This window comes from Chiloscyllium plagiosum, unplaced genomic scaffold, assembly GCF_037043375.1.
Source record: "Chiloscyllium plagiosum isolate Xiang-an unplaced genomic scaffold, Cpla_swu_hap1 HiC_scaffold_2, whole genome shotgun sequence".
Classification (NCBI taxonomy): Eukaryota; Metazoa; Chordata; class Chondrichthyes; order Orectolobiformes; family Hemiscylliidae; genus Chiloscyllium; species Chiloscyllium plagiosum.
The window spans coordinates 31,952,018-31,972,955 of NW_028270140.1; the positions used below are offsets into that span (position 1 = coordinate 31,952,018).

Genomic DNA, 20,938 nt, shown 5'->3' on the forward strand with positions numbered 1-20,938 from the left:
TTCCATTTGTCTTTGCTTTCAGTTCTTGTCCAAAGCCTTAAATCTCCAACGCCCGAGTCCTTGTACCTTCAGCTAAAGGGAGCAGCTAGTGTCCATGAATGTGTCGTTCAGTGTATCAGCCATGAGAAATGCAAAGATACAGGAATAAGGTAAGGGGGTGGGTCTGGGCAGGATGCTCTTCAGAGGGTCAGTGTGGACCTGATGGGCTGAATGGCCTGCTTCCACACTTTAGGGATTCAATGATTGTCTCCCTTAGATAAACTTGCCTCAGATGGTCCCAAATCGGGAGGCAGTGGACCCATCCGTTATCATGATGCAATTAAACTAAGGAACTATCAAACAGAGTGTTTTATTTCTGCAATTGATGTGAGGCTTTGATTTAAATCACTGGTCACTTTTGAGGATAAACGCAGGACTTTAGTCTTGGCACGTACCTGCGAATCAGCGTTCAGCACCTTAATCCTCTGGGTCGAGATGAAGAGATCAACTTCAGTCATGGGCTGAGCCTCTCCTTCAGCTGCCTTTAATAGGAGAACACACGATTCAAGGGATCATCACGGGGAGATACCTGACACATGCAATCACTCATAAAACACTCCTGACACTGCCAAAGTAAAATCACTGACCATCCTTCAATCTCTTTACTTTTCATGCAAACTTTCTATCAGTAATAATAATAACACAAAGAGACTATGCCTAATTCCAAAGTTGGAATTTAGGGATTTGCAGTGAGTTTGCCTATTCTCCCATTTTATCATGATGGGTCTTTCAACACCATCTTATAACCTTTAGCTCCTGAATACTCTTAACACAAATCGCAAAATTTTCAAGTGACCTCCTGCCCCAACAGTTTCTTTGAAGCAGAGTGTCCTGGATTTCCACCATCCTTTGTGTGAACAAATGCTTCCTAACTTCATCGCTGAAATTCTAGTTTTATTTGTTGGAATTATGCCCTTGTGTTCTGGACTTGGCCTTATGTTAAAGCAATAAATCTTACTGCACTGAGTCCATGACATTGAACTGATAGGCAGGCAATTACCTGAGCTTTAGTTAATACGGACTGCTGTGTCAATTTAATGCCAATCGATATTAAATTTGCACATAGAGTGAAGAACGAGACAGAGATCCAACATCAGCCAAATGCTCATGTATTTTAAGCCCAGTTAATGCGATTGGTTTAGATTCTATTTAAAAAGATAAAATGAAAGCGAGCTGGGTTTTAAATGGTACTGTGAATAGTGTATAGAAACAATCCAGATAAACAAAACAAAAATTAGGTTTGTAGATAAGACCTCAGTGTTACAGTTAACATGTTGCATGACAAAATATAATGGATATATCTTGTAGCTTATCAATAGGAAGCAGAACTGAATGTTAAATGCTACCATCAGAAAGCAGAACACAGTGCAGGCAAGTCACCCAATGTTGGTCTTGTTCATGAGAACAGGAAGCAGGTTATTCAGCCCCTCAAGCTTATCCTGTCATTCAGTGCAATCATGGCTCATGACTCAGTCCACCAGCCTTGATTCCAGTGTAACTTCATGCCTTGGTCTAGCAAAAATCTTTTTAGTTTAGATTTAAAGCGATTAATTGAGCTATTATCATTCTGTGGGAGAGAGTTCCACACTTTCACCAGCCTTTGCACAAAAAACGTTTTTTCTAATTTCTCTCCTGAAGAGTCAACTCAGATTTCAATGCCCCCTTATCCTAGACTCTATCTTACCACCGGACAAAACTTCTGTCTACTGCTGGAGAAACTCTTCAGGTCTGGTAGCATCTGCGGAATGAGAAACTAGTTAACACTGAGTCCAATAGGGACTCTTCTTCAAAACTCAGTTAACTCTGATTCTTTCTCCTCAGATCCTGCTGAAAGTCTCCAGCACTTTGTTTTTATTTCAGACTGCCAGCATCCCCAATGTTTCTCTCTAACTAACCTTTCAAAATAAACCTCAAACAAATCATCCTTTAACTGTCTCTAGTCCAAGGAATGCAAGTCTTTTTTTTTGCCATTTCACCTTTATGACCTGCACCTGGGATTCCCTAAGAGTTAGAGTAGCAGAAGCAGTTTATGTATCTAAGTAGGTTTCCTACCCACACTACAGGAATGATCAGAAGCTGAAGAATGTGAGATAAAACGATAATTAAAAAATGAAATGAAAACTTAATTGAAATAAATCTAACATGGTAAGTTCAGTACTTACACAGAATATATAGTTGAAACCCAAGCCATTCAGTCCAATTGGCATTCTCCTAGTTACCTCATCTTATCACTCTATCCTTATAATCCTTTCTCAATCACATTTATCCAGCTGCCCCTTAAATGCACCCAATTCAACTCAACCACTCTTCATTTCAAAGCACCAACTCAGGAATCGACAAGGAGCTGCTAAAGTAAAAAATTACAAAACAAAAAATCTCTTCATAAAAGTCTGTTTTGCATGTGTGAAATGCGCAGAATATGCTACATTCAAGAAGCAACAAGGTGGTAATGTTCTGCTTTGCTAGAGTGGCAGTGGGGGGGGGGGGGGGGGGGGGGGGGGGGATGTGGGAGGTCACAGAAAACAAAGTGAAATAAAAATGTTTCGGAAATCATCCTTTTTCTGAGCTTAGTTGGCAGTTGACAAAAATAAAGCTTTTTAAAAAACAAAAACTTATTTTAAAGACGTGAGACACACAAAAACATTCAACCTCACATGATAATACACTTTCAACAAAGGCAGTGAAAGGAATGGTCAATTTTTTGTCTTAAAAAAACTAATGTGCAAACTTTCTGCATCCAGCGATCTGCAGAAGGTCAAAGCTAGGGGGTAGGGGGCAGGATTGACTTCCTGTCATGTAAGGTAGCTAGGAAGTGGGGCTAGGGTGAGAAAGAAAGGGAATGAAAGATTGATCAGTATATATTGCTAAATGTTAAAAAAAAGTAGACTGGTTGATAATATTAATTAAATATCACCACTTAAATATGGTGAAATTTCAGTCAGCACTCGGTAGACTCAAAAGAAGCAGCTTAAATGATGAAAACAAAGTGCTGATTACTCAGTGCGATTTGAAAAACACAATATCCCTTTGCAAGTCCTTCACCTTCCGAAAACTGCGACAGACCATGAAATTTAAAACAGCATTTTACAGGAATGAGCCTGAGAAGTGAAAGGTGTATCAACTAAAGGTTCAATGGTTGCTTATTGTGGACTCCGGTAGTCACCTGCAAGCAAGAAACAACCAAGGTGACACTTGACTGAATTCTGCGGGTCACTTTGGATGCAGAAAAGTAAGCAAAAATGTTCTTGTTAAAAAGAAACAGAAGTTTGAATAAGCTAGCCAAAACAGCACGAAACAAAGCAAAATGCAACAGGCACAACATCAAGCTAATGAGGTACTACACCTTCTTCCTGTTTTTGGTCAATTTCTGGGCCATCTGCTTGGCATGGAATAGACAAGAGATAGGAGAATGGTTAGAGTCAAACTGGCAGACAAACTTGTTGAGAAGCAATTACAAATTGGAGAAGTTTGATTGGCACACAGGACAGGACATGTAATAGTAACAGAAATAAATGGCAGCAAGCCTTTTGATTGTTAATTTTCGCATGAGAACTACAAATGTTCACGAGGACAAATATTTTCCTTTGTTAGCTTTTCGTTAAATGAGTGGCAGAAAATGCTGGATTTAAGAATAAAACTCACTTTCTAAAATACAACTTTCACACCGTGCTATTTTTCCAAAACAAAAATCAAACAAGAGAAACAGAGAATCCAAGATTATAAGATACTGCTACAAATACATTGGATTATGTAGTTGTACCAGCCACTTGGCCCAACAGTCTATGCTGGTGTTTCTGCACCTTAAAAGCCTCTTCACAGCCTGCTTCATCCCACTCTATCAGTATATATCTTTTGATGGCTTCTAATATTTCTCCATCATGTGCTTATCTTCTCCCCTTTAAACGTATCTGCACTATTCACCTCATGCACCCCTTGTGGTACAGACCTCCACATTCTCAACACTCTCTGGATAATGGTGCATTCCTCCATGACAATCAAATTGATTTGCCTGCTTTGAATTTAAACAAAAGCTTGGATGTCAACTGCTCCCCCATGCATTCTCCATAGCAACACCTCAACCAGTCAATCAGCACCCCCTTTGTAGGCAGTATAAATTGTTGTTCCCTTTAAGATTTGGTATTCATGCAATTCTGCCCTGATGAGTGCCAGTCAAAAGGCTTTGACATCATGTCTCTTTTTTGCAGCAATACTAAAGTTCTGTACAAACAAGTAACGACTTCTCTTAAATTCCTTAATGGGGTCATTAGTGTCTATCCTATAATTATGGTCCCCAATTCTGACGTTACCCACAGGCGGAGACATCCTTTCTAAGTGTAGCCTATCAAACACCTCATAGTCTTAAGGACTTCTAGTAGGTCATATGTAGCCTTTGCTTTTTTATGGAAAAATGTTCCTGTTTAGAATTTTCTGATTGGTATAACCACTTCATTATAGTATTATCCTTCTACATCATTTTTGCACCCCTCCCGCACCCCTAAATCCCTTTCATAAAATGGATACCAGAACTGAATGGAGTATTCAAATGGATTCCAGCAATGCTCAGCACAATTTTAACACATTTTCAATTCTATCCCTGTAGGAATAAACCCCGTGACTTTGTTTGTCTTCTTTTAAATGGCCTTATTAACCTGTGATGCTATCTCTAGTGATTTGTGTACCTGATTCCCAGATCCCTCTGTTTCTTGACCCCACAGAATATGTGGCCTTCCTAAGTTTCCACCCAAATGCACTACATCACAACTATCTGTAATGAAATCAAACTGGAAGAAAAAACACAAGCCGGGGCGACGGGTAAATGCCCTAACAACCTGGCCGTGCTTGTAATTTTCCACTTCTCAAAAGTAGGTCACTCTTTATTAGGAATGCTTGTGTGTGGAAGAGGGAGAAAGAAACAGTTTGAATTCTTGAGCAGTCTTATTGTAAATGATGCCACGGCCAGCAATACTGAATCGCTGCCACCTCACATACACACAGAGCGCTGAAAGGACATAAAGAATGGAGTGTTCGGATTATCATCAAAGAGGATAAAGGCTTCACGAAGCAAGAACAGCTCCCAGTGTGAAAGACTCATTTAATCAACAGTTCAGTTCATGAATTAAATGCTGCAAATAAAACATGGTGAAATTTCAATGTCATGGCTAAATTTACCAAATATCACAATTGCCAGTGAACCTGAACTGACACCAAAGAAAAGTTTCAGCTCCATATTCAATCATAGCTGAAAATCAGCCAGTCAAGAATGCTTTTGAGGAGTGATAGAGTTTTCAGTTGCATGAAGTTAGATACAAAAAGGACACATTTCAGATAGTTAGCAAAAGCACAAGAGGGGAGGTGAGAATTTTTTTTATAAATGCAGCAGTGAATTGCTGTGATCTGTAATGTACTGCTTGAAAGGGCGATGGTAACAGATTCAATAATAGTTTGTCAAAGGGAACTTGATATAGACTTGCCAACAGGGTGGACCAAATGGCCTCATTCCATGCAGTATCATTCAATGATTAAAATAACAAACTTATTTTGTATTTTAACTCAGACCACTCTTGTAAGACCAGAAGCACTGTGTTTGCAAATCCCTTTGCAACTTCCAAAACCTGTAACAGTGAAACTAAATTTAGAAAAAGATTCTTTGGTATGAATAACCACAATAATACCATAATTTTGTTTTGTTCGTCAATAAACTAAAAAGAAGTCTATAATTAAATATTCTTAAAATGCACAATGCATCATTTTATGGTGATATATTCGACAAAGGCAATGTGTATGCAAAAGATACATTTAACCTCATTATGGAGAAAGCATGTCAATTCTGAACTGCTTCATTACTTAAATATGCAGGAAGTATTAACCATGTCTGAGGAGACTGCAGTTAAGGATTATGCTGTGACAGTAATCTTAATTGTCAAGCACCCTGTCCTGTTTCCGAAATACAGGAGGTGATTTGGACAAGACCTTTTATACATAACACAAAGGCTCCAAATTTATCTTTAAAACCATTAAGGGTTTAATACAAACAGATACAGCCTGTCCACCTCATATTGTGTTTATTGCAACCTTTGTTAAACAATTTGCAGCTCTTCAAAACAATTAAAACATGTAGAACTGCGCAGAATGTACAGAACAAAACTAGGCCATTCAGCCTTACAACGTACAGAGGAACCTCGATTATCCAGCATGCGATTATCTGAATTTTGGATTATCTGGCAAAATCACAAGGTCCCGACGCTTGCTGAACTGTGTTATCCAAAATTCGATAATCCAAACATTTGATTATCCAAACAAAATACTCCCCACCCATGTTGTTTGGATAATCGAGGTTCCTCTGTACTGCTGGTTATATGTGTCCCCTCCTTTTCTATTCAACATACCCCATCAGCATATCCTGTTTCATTTCTTCCTTATGTATTTTTCTAGTATCCCCTTAAATGCATCAACGCCATTTGCCTCTTTCTGTGCCATGATTTCTACATTCCAATTCCTCTCTGGGGAAAATAACTTCTTCTGAATTCCCTATTGGATTTATTAATCAAAATATTACCTTCATTATATTTCATTTTGGACTCTTACACAAATGGAGACATCTTCTCAACATCTACCCTACTGCGCCCACTCATAATTCGATGGATGTCTGTTGGAAACCCCTCAGCCTTCTAATTTGTTTAGAGGAAAAGCCTCAGCTTGTTCAGTCTTTCACATTCATTCCATCCTGTCATACCTTCCTCTAGCGTCACCTCAATCTGCATAAACTCCAGAGAAACAAAAAGCCCATGGAGGAGAACATAAAACAAAGGCCAATTTTGTTTGGTTTGATGAGTGGATTCATGGAAAACAAATGGTGTCCATGATGATGGATGTCAAATGGAGCAAATGTTCACCCCATAAAAGAAAAATCCTGCTAACAAAATGTGTGAACATTCAAACCCATATCTAAATCTGGGCAAGAGGGACGGGTTTGGAGTAGATTGTACATTGATGCTACTTTACGTAGACATTAATTGCAAAGGCCAAGAGATTCCTATTCAAGTCACAGAGAAGTGAATAACAATCATCTTACTGATGTGTGAATCACCTAACAAACTGTGCAATGGCTCAGATTCCCTGAGAATTGCAAACTGACACAAGGTGCTGAACATATTGCCACTAGCTTTGTGAAAATATCTGCCTGTCCTTCACTTCTCAGAGTTTGATGACATCGCTGAACTTTACTTCAGTGACCCATTAAACCCACTGCAGAAAGTCAGGGATTGTATTTAGTCCATTGAAGGAGGAGAATTTTTGATTTCCAATACCACTCAACCTTTCTGGCTCAAAACCAAGCAGTTTAAATTGTGGATTCTCATTCCTGAAGGTAATGAAGAGTTAGAGATTTTTTAAAAAATTCTTTCTTCTCCTTTCAGTCTTTGATCTAATTCTTCCTTGTTCTTCTGTCTCATTTTTAATTCTTAAAACTCGTTGGTGGATAAGGATGTTGGTTCTGTCATATTCTTAAGTCTAAGATATCCTGTTTCTTTTGTTACACTATTATCAGTTGACACACCTAGGAGTTATGGTTCAAAAGATATTTAAATTAAAGGGTGAAGGGAAAGGTTTAACTAATAGGGGTGATATTCCAGGAAAAGTCAGACAGATGTACTTTTCAGGAGGTTAGTTAGGATATTATCTGGATTAAAGACTGACCCGTACTCAGTATGTGAAGTTTGTCCATCAGATTCTGATCCTGTAATTTTATCCAAATGCAGTGTATGATACAATTGATCCATTACACCCTCAAAAGTGAATCGTGCTTTCAATCGTCACAAATGATTTACCAAGACAAAACATTTGATACGATTTGCCAACAAAGCAATTGGAGGCAATACAACCCCTCAAGCATATTCTGTCATTCAATGTTAATCATTAGATGATACATATGTTGGGTAGTCTGCCAACAGTTGGAAGGCCTGCTCAGTAAACCGAGAACATTTTAATCCCTTTGGGGAAAAATTGATCAACGAAATCCACAAGAGGATTAAAACTAGATTTTTAAAAATGAACTGTACTGTAGTTTACAATATTGATTGTTTAATGGTTCACAGATTATCCTGAAAGATTCATTTCACAGAACTGTGTAAAATTGAAAAATGTTATCGCTCACACTCATGGAGTGCTTAAAAGGAATGCAAGCACATTTCATAATTAAATCTTCCAGGCAAAAAGCCATGAGGGAAATAAACAACTAGTCCTCTGCTTAAAAGATTCACCACTCAACTGGGGTTCCACAATAGAGTCTAAATGATTGGATTTTAAGAGGTTGTGTGTGAAGTTGTCCAAATGCTTCAGTTAAGGATATTTCAATTCAAGTTTATAAATAGTGTTGCCATTAATGTAGATTGAAGGCACCTGAATAACTCTGGACAGTCTTTGCCACAGCCTAAGGAAACATAGAAACTAGGAACAGTCATACGCCATTTGAGTCTGTTCCACCATTTAATATGATCACAACTGATCCTCTATTTTAATACCTTTTTCCTGCTTTCTCCCCACACCCCTAAATGCCTTTGAAATCTAAAACTACCTATCTCTACCTTGAAAATTATTGGTGACTTGGCCTGTGCTACAGAGAGAGAGACTGATAGGCAGGGGTTATTGTCCTTGGAGGGTTGAGGCTGAAGGGTGACCTTACAGAGGGTTATAAAATTATGAAGGATATGGATAAGGAGAGTACCGAAGGTCTTTTTCTCAAGGTAGGGGAGTCCAAAACTAGAAGGCTTAGGTTTAAGGTGAGATGGGAAGGATTTAAAAGGGAACTAAGGGGAAACATTTTCACAGAGGATGGTGCATGTATGGCATGAGCTGCCAGAGGTGGTGGTGGAAACAGGTACAATTAGGACATTTAAAAGGCATCTGCATGGGTACATGAATAGGAAGGATTAAGAGGATCATGGACGAAATGCTGGCAAATGGAACTGGATCAATTTATGATATCTGTTGGACTGAAGGGTCTGTTTCTATGCTGTATGACTCTACAGCCTTCTGTGGTTGAGAATTCCAACCTTAGATTAGATTAGATTAGATTACTTACAGTGTGGAAACAAGCCCTTCGGCCCAACAAGTCCACACCGACCCGCCGAAGCGCAACCAACCCAGACCCATTCCCCTACATTTACCCCTTCACCTAACACTACAGGCAATTTAGCATGGCCAATTCACCTAACCTGCACATTTTTGGACTGTGGGAGGAAACCGGAGCACCCAGAGGAAACCCACGCAGACACGGGGAGAATGTGCAAACTCCACACAGACAGTCGCTGGAGGCGGGAATTGAACCCGGGTCTCTGGCGCTGTGAGGCAGCAGTGCTAACCATTGTGCCACCGTGCCACCCACTTAGAGTGAAGAAATATTGCCTTATCTTAGTGCTAAATGTTCTATGCTGTATCCAGAAACTGTCCTCCCTGGTTCGAGACTCCCTATTCAGCTAGTCTGTCCAGTTCTGTTAAGCGTTTTCGACCTTTCAATCTTATTCATAAAGCAACCCTTTCTTTAGTTTTCTCACAGGGAAAAATACCGCAACGACACCGAACCATAACAGTGTGTGGACAAGAGGAAGACAGCATGAAGGAAAGGGTAAGAGAGAAAATGAGAGAGTGAAAGAAAGGTGGCGAGCGGGCCAGAGAGAGAAAAAGAGGAAAAACATGAGTGAGTGAGTGAAAGAGAGATTCAGGAGAGCAACGAAAGAAAGAGAAATGGAGAAAGAGGGGCTAAAGAGAGAGGGGAAAGAAAGCGACAGAAAGATTTGTATTTCTATAACACTATTCCTTGACTGCTCACAATTTACATAAATGATTTAGGGTAAGCGTGTCAAAGTTCACAGATGACACTAAGATGAGTGGTACAGCAAAGTGTGCAGAGGACACAAAGCCTGCAGTGGGATATGAATAGGTTAAGTGAGTGGGCAAGGCTCTGGCACATGGGGTGCTACGTTGGTAAATGCAAGTCATACATTTTGGTAGGAATAATAGCAAAATGAATTATTATTTAAATGGTGAAAAATTGCAGCATGCTGCTGAGCAGAGGGACCTGAGGGTCCTTGTGCATGAATCACAAAAAAGGTTGGTTTGCAGGTGCAGCAAGTAATTAAGGCAAATGGATATTGTCCTTCATTACAAGACAGATGGAGCTTAAAAACAGGGAGGTCATGCTGCAGCTGTGCAAGGTGATGGTGAGGCCACACCTGGAGTACTGTGTACAATTTTGCTCTCCTTACTTGAGAAAGGATGTACTAGCACTGGAGGGGGTGCAGAGGAGGTTCACTAGGTTGATCCCAGAGTTGACAGAGTTAGCTTTTGAGGAGAGATTGAGTAGACTGGGACTTACACTCTGGAAGTTAGAAAAATTGGGGCGCGGTGGGATCTGATAGAAACATATATAATTGTGAAGGGAATAGATAAGATTTAAGCAGGGAATTTATTTCCACTGGTGAGTGAAACTAGATTTAGGAGGCATAGCTTCAAAATAAGGAGAAGCAGATCCAGGACTGAATTGAGGAGGAACTTCTTCACCCAAAGGGTTTGAATCTGTGGAATTTCCTGCCCAGTTGAGGCTACTCCATTGAATGTTTTTAAGGCAAAGATAGACATATTTTTGAACAGGAAGGGAATTAAGGGTTACAGTGAATGGGCGGGTGAGTGGAGCTGAGTCCATGAAAAGATCAGCCATGATTTTATTGAAGGGCAGAGGAGGCTCGAGGGGCCAGTTGGCCTCCTCCTGCTCCTAGTTCTTATGTTCTAATGAGAAAGGATCTTACAAAGCCCTTTACTGCCAATTAACTAACTTTGGAAGTGCAGTTGCACTTGTAATGTAGAAAACCAATGTGTACCTAGCAAGATCCTACAGAAAGCAATGTGAGAATTAAACCACTTATTCTATAAGATAATGGTTCTACTGAAGGCTGCATTAAGGTCCACCAATCTGGTAGTATCATGGGTGGGGAAAAGTAGACCAGGTCGGAGTCGCAAAGGCAATAGACCTACCCTCTATGTCTCATTATAATCTTTGTAAAAATGTCAATCATACCGATTTAACTTTTAGTTAGTTTAAGGCAGGAGCTTCTTCTTGTTAAGACCACCTAGTCGTTTGCCTCTACCACATTAGACAAAGCAGTGCCTGTCTATCCCAATGGAAAAGGAGGATGGTGGCTGAAAAATCATCCTAGTGACCAGGAGTGAAGCTACATCAAGGTCATGAGGCCAACTGTGGACGTTTGAAAATATAATTTAACCACACCATTATGGCATGCAATAATACAGTAACAATGTCCCAAGGCATTTCCCACACATGGTCATCAAACAGAACTTGACCACTAAGACACATGAATAGATAAGAGAATAAATTGCTCAAAAAGAACCAGAAAATCTGCTTTGCTTTTAAAAAGTGATGTTGGCCAGGGGACAAATACTGGGCTAGCACACCGGAATGAACTGCCCTGTTCTTCTCAAAAATAGTGGATGTGGAATCTTTTACATCAGCCTGAGGAGGCAGAAAGATTCTCGGTTTTAATGACTCATCTAAAAGACCGCCTGGCGCGGACCTGTTGGGCCGAAGGGCCTGTTCCTGCACTGTAGGGATTCTATGATTCATTGTGAAGCAAAGCCATATGTCTACCCAACTGAATCTTTGCGAAAAGGTCAAAAAATTGGAAACAAATTTTCATTTTGGTGCTGGCTTCCATCCTGCTGTTTGCGTAAGTAAACTCTCGTCAGTTCTGAATGTTTAAACTGTGGATAATAATAATTGGCAAGGATGAGTTGAATGGCCACTGGCTTCACAATGGAGAAGGATGTTATCACCTTGATTCTGCTGACTGCTTCCTGGGCTTGCATCATCCGCACGTTCTTGGACGGGGTTTTGTCAGAGAGCAGCTGGGTGGAGCCCAGGTAGTTGGCTGCAAAGATGATGCCGTCAATCAGATCTTCTGGGTCACATGGTCCAGGTACTGTAAACAAGAAAACAAAAACAGTCAACCTCACCTCTGAAAATTGTAACGAGAAAGAACTTTGATGGAAAACTTTGGGACTTGGTCAGGTTAGATAAGAGAATTCATGATCTCTTTAATCTTGCTGATACGTTTTTTAGAACTGCTGTAATAAAAGGAAAGAAACATTGTTTATGCTGTCCCTCCTTTGAAGGTAATATCCTTTGAATATTACCTCTGCCCTCTAAATAAATTAAACCAGAAATAGTCTCTTGTCACCAAAATGTCATATTCAATGGTTCTACCCTCCAGCCTATTTCCTATCTATTCTTAACAATAATCTCACTGAACATTTTGACAGCACAAAAGTATCACAATCAAAATTATTCACCTACCACTTACTTAGTCTTTGCCTCTGCATAATAGTGAATCACTATTCAGCTGCCTAAAATAATGCCATTTGATTGTCACTCCAGATTCAGACCATAAAAAGTCTGCCCCAGTATTCTTTATAATCCTGGACAATTAGTTAACAGATGGCTACACGGAAAGGACAGCCCAAAAAAAGACTATTTGGCCCAAATAGTCTATGCTCTTCTCACTCCCTCTGGGAGCAGACCATCTGGTCTGTCAAGCCTGCTCAGTCACTCAATATGATCATGGCTGATTCTGGGTTTCCCCAACTCCATTTTCCTACCCGTTCTCCATATCCCTGGCTGACCAACCCAGCTTTAAGTATTGTGGATGATGGAACAATCTACTGCTGTCAGGAGAATTCCAAAGATTCACCAGCTTTCCAATTCCTCCTCCTCTCAGTCCTCAATATTTATCCCTGACCCTGAGACTGGTTGCCAGTGTTCTGGGCTCCCTGCGTGCAGAAACAACTTCTCTATGTCTATCCTTCCATGAAAACATTCTGCACACAGCTTTCTTTTTCACAAATTACAACACAGGAAAAAAAAGAGTAGGGCATTTAGACTTTCCAGCCTGGTCTGGTCTTTATATACTTTTTTTCCCTCATGTTTCTCCAGCTTCTTCTTATAGAATTTTTTTTTAGTCACTGAGCTGTCATTCTTCATGTTGCTTTACATCTAAGAAACCTCTTCTAACCAAACTATTTATACAATTTACACACACCAAACACTTCCTTCCTGCATGTCTCTGTATATTTCAGAACTAACACATCCTGGAAACAATAATATAATTGTTCAGGGGAATCATTGAATATTTCTTTCTTGAACTAAAAAAAACTTATTTTCTTAAATCGTGCATATTTCTGTTCTTTTTTTAAACTTTCCCCTCACTGGGACTTAAGATTAACAAATCCTGGAAGGATTTCTATAGCAGCTTTTAATATCTCAGGAAATTCCAAAAGGCATTACAACCAATGCAGCACTTTTGAAGTCCAGTCACTGTACCCACAGCAAGTTCCCACCAAAAGCAATGCATAAAGATCTGCCATGTATCTTTGTTCCTTCTAACTGATAGTCTTGGCAGCTTTACAATTCGACTGACAGGTTTAATATCTCGTCTAAAACATGGCACCATCGACAACTCAACACTCCCACAGTATTGGCATTGGCTGTGGGAACCTCAATTTTGTGCTCAAGTATCTGAAGTGGAACATGACACCATGACCATTGAGATAGTAGCATCTTTCTAAAATATCTACTATATAGTCTGTAGGTCAAAAACATGCAACACTGGAAAAGTACAGTCAAGATTAGAGTGGTGCTGGAAAAGCACAGCAGGTCAGGCAGCATCTGAAGAGCAAGAAAATCGATGTTACGGGAAAACCCCATCATCAGGTACATGGGGGGGTGGGGGGGGGGGGGTGGGCCAGAGATGGCTGAGGGAAAAATGGGAGGGGAGTGGGTAGTTAGGAATGTGATAGGTAGATCAAGGTGAGGGGGTAATGGTGATAGGTCGGAGCGAAGGGTGGAAATGTTAGGTTTGTGCTGGGATAGGTCAGTGGTGGGGGGAGGGGGGAAGGCATGAATTTCAGATCTACCACCGACAGTCCCCACGTCAGCACACGCAGTGCTCACATGAACTGCATGAACATTGACTGGGGCCACACAGAGAGGCAGGCTTCGCATTTTGGAAGGCGAGGGAGAGGGAGCAGTGTCACAGACGAGGGAGGGTGTGCATTGTTGGGGGGGTGTGTTGGGAGATTTGTTTTTAATCTTTTTTCCAACACAGCTTACCCCAGGAGAAGGGTTAGGTAATTGTCTGAGTATGTACTGGGTGCAAGCCTCTGGCACGAAGATATTTTCCGAGGGACCCAGGCAGGATAGTGTTACCCATCAGAAGTTTAAACTTTCTGGGTAAAAATAACACACACAGACACACAGTAAGGGACTTGCTCAGGATCTCAATGTGAACCAATAGCAAATGTCTCAATATTAACCATTGCTGTCAAGTAAAAATCTGGGTCAATTTATCCAAAAACATGGGCTAGTTTATCCAAGAAACTTATCCAAGAACAATGCATCCAGGAATACAAGAACAGTTACATGTAAGCAAGCTTCAAAATATTAAAGAGCAATTTCTACAATCAATAACCTCAAACTAAACAAAAACGAAAGCACGAATTATTCCCCTGATCAATGGCAAGCAATCTTGTTCACATTAACAGTAACTACAACACAGATTTCTGAATTTGCTTTAAAATAATTAGAAAGCACCTTACCTTCAACATAAGTTGGAAAGGAAGCCAAACACTTTCTTGACTGAAATTAAAACAGAACAACTGCTTCAGACACCACACACTATACTGCATATAAATACTTATCTTTTACCAAAAGCATTTTAATCCAACCTGATGACACCACTTCACATGCAGCAGTGGAAATCCAATTAGTCTCTAGACTGCAGGGCAAGAGGCATTGTCAAAATCCGTAGCAAATCCAATGAACAATCACTTTTTTTTAAAACTATTTCAGTTGAGGTGCATATAATTCTGTGGGGTCAAAACAGTAAATGGGAAGGAGTGGTTTCTGTTAGGTCAATAACCGGGGCACAGGTTTAAAGTAATTAGTAGGCAGTTTAGAGGGAGTTGATGAGATTATTTTGTCACCCAGAGGGTGATGCTGCTTCTTGAATTTACTGCCTGAAAGGGCAGTGAAGGTAGAGCCCCTTAACACATTCTTTGGGCGGCATGGTGGTTAGCACAGCTGCCTCACAGCACCAGAGACACAGGGTCGATTCCCGCCTCAGGCAACTGTCTGTGTGGAGTTTGCACATTCTCCCCGTGTCTGCGTGGGTTTCCTCCGAGTGCTCCGGTTTCCTCCCACAGTCCAAAAATGTGCAGGTCAGGTGAACTGACCATGCTAAATTGCCCGTAGTGTTAGGTGAAGGGGTAAACGTAGGGGAATGGGTCTGGGTGCGTTGCTCTTCGGCGGGTTGGTGTGGACTTGTTGGGCCGAAGGGCCTGTTTCCATACTGTAAGTAATCTAATAAGTACTCAGATATGCACAGGACACACCACAACGGTTCTGGGTTATGGACCAAAATGTGCATGGTGGAATTAGGCTGAGTAGATCTTTAACAGCTGGCACAGACACAGTGAGCTGAATGGAAGTGGGTACTGCAGATGCTGGAAATTAGAATGGTGCTGGAAAAGCACAGCAGGTCAGGCAGCATTCGAAGAGCAGGACAACTGACATTTCGGGCAAAAGGCCTACTCTGCTTTTCCAGCACCACTCTAATCTTGACAGTGAGCTGAATGGCCTCTTTCTCTGTAGTACGTTTCTCTATTTCTATTTTTACCTTTTGCTGGATTAACATTGAGGAAAACGAATCACCATGATCATCAACCTGAAACATCAATTTCCTTCCTCCATCCACACATTCTATCTGACATGCTGAGTATTCCCAATAATTCTTGAACGACTGTGTTCCCAATGAAGTCGCTTAAAAGTTTGTTGTCTTTGAAAGCTTATGTTCATTGGATAGCCAGCAAATTTGAATTGAAAGATGAACCATTGGAATAAAAGAACTAGAGAGAAGGCCGTTCAGCCCCTCACACCTGCTCCACTATTCTGACAGATCATGGTTGACTATAGATGCATTGATCCAACAAGAATTCTTTAAAACATAATCTGCTGCTGATAAGTCAAGTTAGATCAAAAATAATTAATTATGAAAAGTAGGGTAACTAGAGGATAAGGATTTTACTAACTGGCAATACAGCTTGAGGGCAGATGAGGATAATTTTTTTATGCAGTGAGATGCTGTGATCTGGAATGGGCTGCCATTAGCAAATTTAATAATAATTTTCAAAAGGAAAGTGAATAAATAGTTGAAGGGGAGAAAACCGCAGTGTCAGAGGGATGAGAGCAGGGAAATTGTCTTTGCCTTATATGAAAATGATATCTGATACAAATTATGTAATTGCCTTCAACAACAAAATGCTTGTAAAGGTGCTCCCTTTAATTCGCAACCACTTTGATGAAAATTTATATCAATGTGCCAACAATGTGGATTCTGAAGAATCCAATTCATTCATTACAAACATGTAAAAGATTAGAATCAGGCATGCTTTCTTTAAAATTACAGATCAGTTAGGGACTACTTTACAAACACAAAGGAGAATTATAATATATAAAGGTGCTCAGCAAAAGCTGAGGGTAGGGAGCTTGAGATTCCAACAAGAGGGAGGGTGATAAAGTAACACGCAAGGAAACTCGTAAGACAAAGTATGAGACCACCCACTAAATTAACTGCTTTATGGTCCTCATCAGAAGTATTAACCCTAGAGCAATAGCACTTTAAAAGGTATACTCAATGAACTCTGGGTACAGCCTATAACATGCTGACTTGTGTTTTCAGGATGTCTTTGTTATAATTAAAGAAGTAATATGTTGAACTTCAATCAAAACAACATAAAACTCATTTTGCTCAAATATCACTCAATGCCTGTCAACTGTGTCCTAGTCATGAAAGAGGCAGGTACACCAAATCAAAGGGGTATGTTTAACCTCCATCACAAGGATTTGGACAATAGGACTATAAGAAACAGGAGCAAGATGAGGCCATTTGCACACACACCTCCCACCACTCCCCAGCTTGCTTCACCATACATGAAGATCTTGTCGATCAGATTGAAAACAACAAAAGCCGGGGATCACAGCGGTTCAGACAGCATCCATGGACACAGTGGAGGCCAATGGTTCGAATCTAGATGACTCTTCATCAGAGCTGAAGTAACGTGTGGAGGGGACAGCATTTACGTTATACATGGCGGGGTCGGGGGGGAAGAGGAGGTTGTGGTGTAGGGTGCCAGTCAACGAAAGATATTGATAGTTTAGCTTAAATGTTTGCAATGTGAGATTGGGAGAACAATGGTGTCTCTCCTGACGACCCTGAAAGGATAGTGAGTGGGGTGGGGAGAGAGTGCACATGACAATAAGCTAAAAGAAAGGGAAGAAATGTTCACAATTTGAAGGTGTTGAACTCAGTATTGAAGTTCACAAGGTTCTAAAGTGCCTAGTCTGTTCCTCCAGTTTGTGCTGCAATTCAAGGGAGCACTGCAGTATGCCAAGGACAGACATGTGGGCACGCGAGCAGGACGCTGTGTTAAAATGACTAGCTACTGGAAGGTTAGGGTCCTGCGTGCACACAGACTGGAACTGTTCCCCAAAGCGGTCACCCAGTCTGCGTATGGTTTCTCCAGTGTAGAGTAGACGACATTGGGTGTAGAAAATACAATACACAAGATTGGAGGAGGGATAGGTGAAATGCTGCTTCATCTGGAAAGACTATTTAGGCCCTTGGACGGCGAGCAAAGAGGAGGGGAAGAGGCAGGTCTTCAAACTTTTGCATAAATGCTGTCGCCTCCAGATTTTACTTCAGCTCTGAAGTCGAGTTATCTAAACTCAAATCATTAGCTTGCTCTTTCTCCATGGATGCTGTCTGACCCACTGTGATCCCCAGCATTTATTGTCTTCAGTACAGATTCCAGCATCTGCAGTAATTTGTTGCTACATGCTCATCAGATGGTTGACTTAACTGCATTTTGCTGTCTGTCCCTCATAACACTGGACTCATTTATCAATCTAACTCAGTCTTGAATAAATTCAAAGATTCCAGCCTCGATCCCCAGGATGGAGAATTCCAGAGTCTAACTAGCCTCAGAGAAAAACATCCTCCTCATCTCAGTCTTAAAAGGGGCTTCCTATTTCTAATGGCGTCCCCTCATCCCACGTTCCCCCAAAAGGGGAAACATGCACTCAGCAATTACCATGTCAAACACCCTCAAAATCTTATATGTTTCAACAAGATCACCTCTCATTTTTCTAAGCTTCTGTGCACAGGCTCAACCCTTCCTCATAAGGTAGTCTGTAATCCCAAGAATCAGCCAAGGAATTTTTGCTTCCAATTATATTGTGCTTTAAGTAAGGCGACCAAGCTATACATAGAACATAGACCAATACAGCACAGAACAGGCCCTTCGGCCCACGATGTCGTGCCGAACATGTGTCCCGGCTTAAACACCCATCCATGTACCTATCCAATTGCCGCTTAAAAGTCACCAATGATTCTGACTCTGCCACTCCCACAGGCAGTGCATGCCCCCACCACTCTCTGGGTAAAGAACCTACCCCTGACATCCCCCCACACCTTCCACCCTTCACCTTAAATTTATGTCCCCTGTAACACATAGTAGTCCAGATATGGTCTCTCTAACGCGCTGTAATAACACTTCCCTACTTATATAGCTAATTCCTCTTGTAATTAAGATGAGCATTTCATTTGCCTTCCTAATTATTGGCTATTCCTGCGTATGTACATTTTGTAATCCATGTGCCATTTGGGGTTTAAGGGTAAAGAAGTCACTGCTACGACTGTACAGGGCTTTTTGACCTGTATGCCTAAGGATTGAGATACTTTATTTTAACCGTTGTCCTTTCATGGGTTATGGATGCCACTTCCAAAGTTAGTACATGTTTTGCATCGTTACCTGCCCTTAAGATGATTGGCTTATTTAGACCTTTTCCGTGGACAGTGAGGAGTCAATTACATTGCTGTGGGTAGCAGTCACATGCAGGCAAGAATGGGGAGATTTCCTTCCTTAAAAGACACTTGTGAACCAGTGACCTTTTACAACAATGGTCACCATTAGGCGAGCTTTTAATATCAGCATTCAAATTTCATGGTGGGGTTCAAACCACATCCCCAGAACATTTCCATTCCAGTGACATTACCACTACGTCACTGCCTCAGCTAATACTCGCCCTGAGGAGGTATAACAAAGATTCACTAGATCAGATCCTGGGATTAGAAGGTTGTCCCTCAAGAATGGATTGAGCACAGTGGCTCAGTGTTAGCACTGCTGCCTCACAGCACCAGGGACCTGGGTTCGATTCCTGCCTTGGGCAACCGTCTGGGTGGAGTTTGCACATTCTCCCGGTGTCTATGTGGGTTTCCTCCAGGTGCTCTGGTTTCCTCCCACAGTCCAAAAATGTATGGGCCAGGTGAATTGGCCATGCTAAATTGCCCGTAGTGCTAGGTGCATTAGTCAGGGGTAAATATAGAATAGGGGAATGGGTCTGGGTGGGGTTACAATTCGGAGGGTCGGTATGGACTTGTTGGGCTGAAGGGCCTGTTTCCACACTGTAGGGAATCTAAACAAACAGGTCAATGCTTCCTGCAGCTGAGACAAATTAAGGTATAGTCCAACTGAAACTTAAAATCCTGAGGGAGAGTGACGCTGGGGATGTTTCTTCTGGCTGGATCACAGGGCTGGATATTATGTGCTCCTGCCAGGAGTGCTTTGGGAGGTATGGGGCCATGTAACACGAGGGGGAGGAGGAAGCCCACCATCTTCCTCCCTACCCTTGCGCGCATCCATAATATGAGAAGGGACTGCCACCCACCCATGATGATGTAGATAAATATTTGGGAGCATTAGGGCTGATGTGGAACAGGCAAGGAAGTCATATTGAGGTAGTAACTTAGCCACGATCTTACTGAATGGTGGATCGTTTGGTGCACTCTGATCCTTCATTGTTGTTTCTTTCTGATAGGAATGGCTTCAGAATGAGTCAAACTACTAACAATCAAAGTCATTTCGGAGAAGGTGGGTCATGTTCACTCCAGAAACCTAGTCATACAGCCAGGCTAACAACTCTCAAACAAACGGATCAGGCAGAGAAATGCCTCTTCAATCATTCTGGTCTAATCTTTTTCCTTCAGTGTGTCACCTTCTCCATGGCTGGTGGTCACTTGGAGACTGATGGCTCTTTGAAGAGAAGCATTCAGTCCACTTGGTCACATCTGTGTTGCAAGGGCACTGGGGGAAAGCGGAACAGAACTGCCAGAGATTCCAGTAGGGGTTATAGCCCTGGCATTAACAGCAATGGAGGTTGGGGGGAGGGATGGTTTTGGACACTCAGTCCAGCTTAAAACCAGTCTCCCATCAGAATCCTGCATTAGAACCGCAATGGTGTGGAGATATGGGTGTCATAGACTAACTCCTTCCCCTGCCTAGCATTCTCGAGCAGAAAGCCTGAATATTTGAGGCACTGGTTGTTTCGCTCGACATGGCCAAGAAACCAATATTGGATAGCAAGTTAATCAATGGAAGTCTCACCCACATCCAGACACCAACAGAGAAAGGATGGGTAAAAGAAACAGTACATTTGTGCAGAATTCTCCTATGTAATCCTCTCAAACCCCTAATGAATACACAGCTGGAATTAAGGAATTTCTGAGAAAGTTTGAATAAGTAACTATAACTTGCATTTGCCTTTAATGTAACTGGCCATCAGCTCTTGAATCAATCCTTAAACATGCTTTCACTTATCCTAATATCCCCTTATGTGCCTCAATGTGAAAACTTCTAATATACTATTTAATTATTACGTGGAAGCCATCATACAAATGCAAATTTTTGCTGTTATGAACCATCTCAAAATCCTTACATT

At 41.2% G+C, this 20,938-nt stretch overlaps 1 protein-coding gene across 5 annotated transcripts in view; it reads right to left on the reverse strand.

Annotated features, from left to right (window-relative positions):
* Positions 1-20,938, reverse strand: part of LOC122563194 (amyloid-beta A4 precursor protein-binding family A member 1-like) — a 208,446-nt gene that overhangs the window by 40,257 nt on the left and 147,251 nt on the right. For 4 of the 5 annotated variants that reach the window (XM_043716783.2, XM_043716766.2, XM_043716757.2 and 1 more), the window contains 4 exons: positions 14,701-14,740; positions 11,884-12,029; positions 3,383-3,415; positions 435-521 (listed from right to left, as the gene is read on the reverse strand). In XM_043716783.2, coding sequence (XP_043572718.1) covers positions 435-521; positions 3,383-3,415; positions 11,884-12,029; positions 14,701-14,740 — 306 coding nt within the window. The remainder of the gene's footprint in view (positions 1-434; positions 522-3,382; positions 3,416-11,883; positions 12,030-14,700; positions 14,741-20,938) is intronic. The other variant, XM_087995773.1, reaches the window with a different exon arrangement.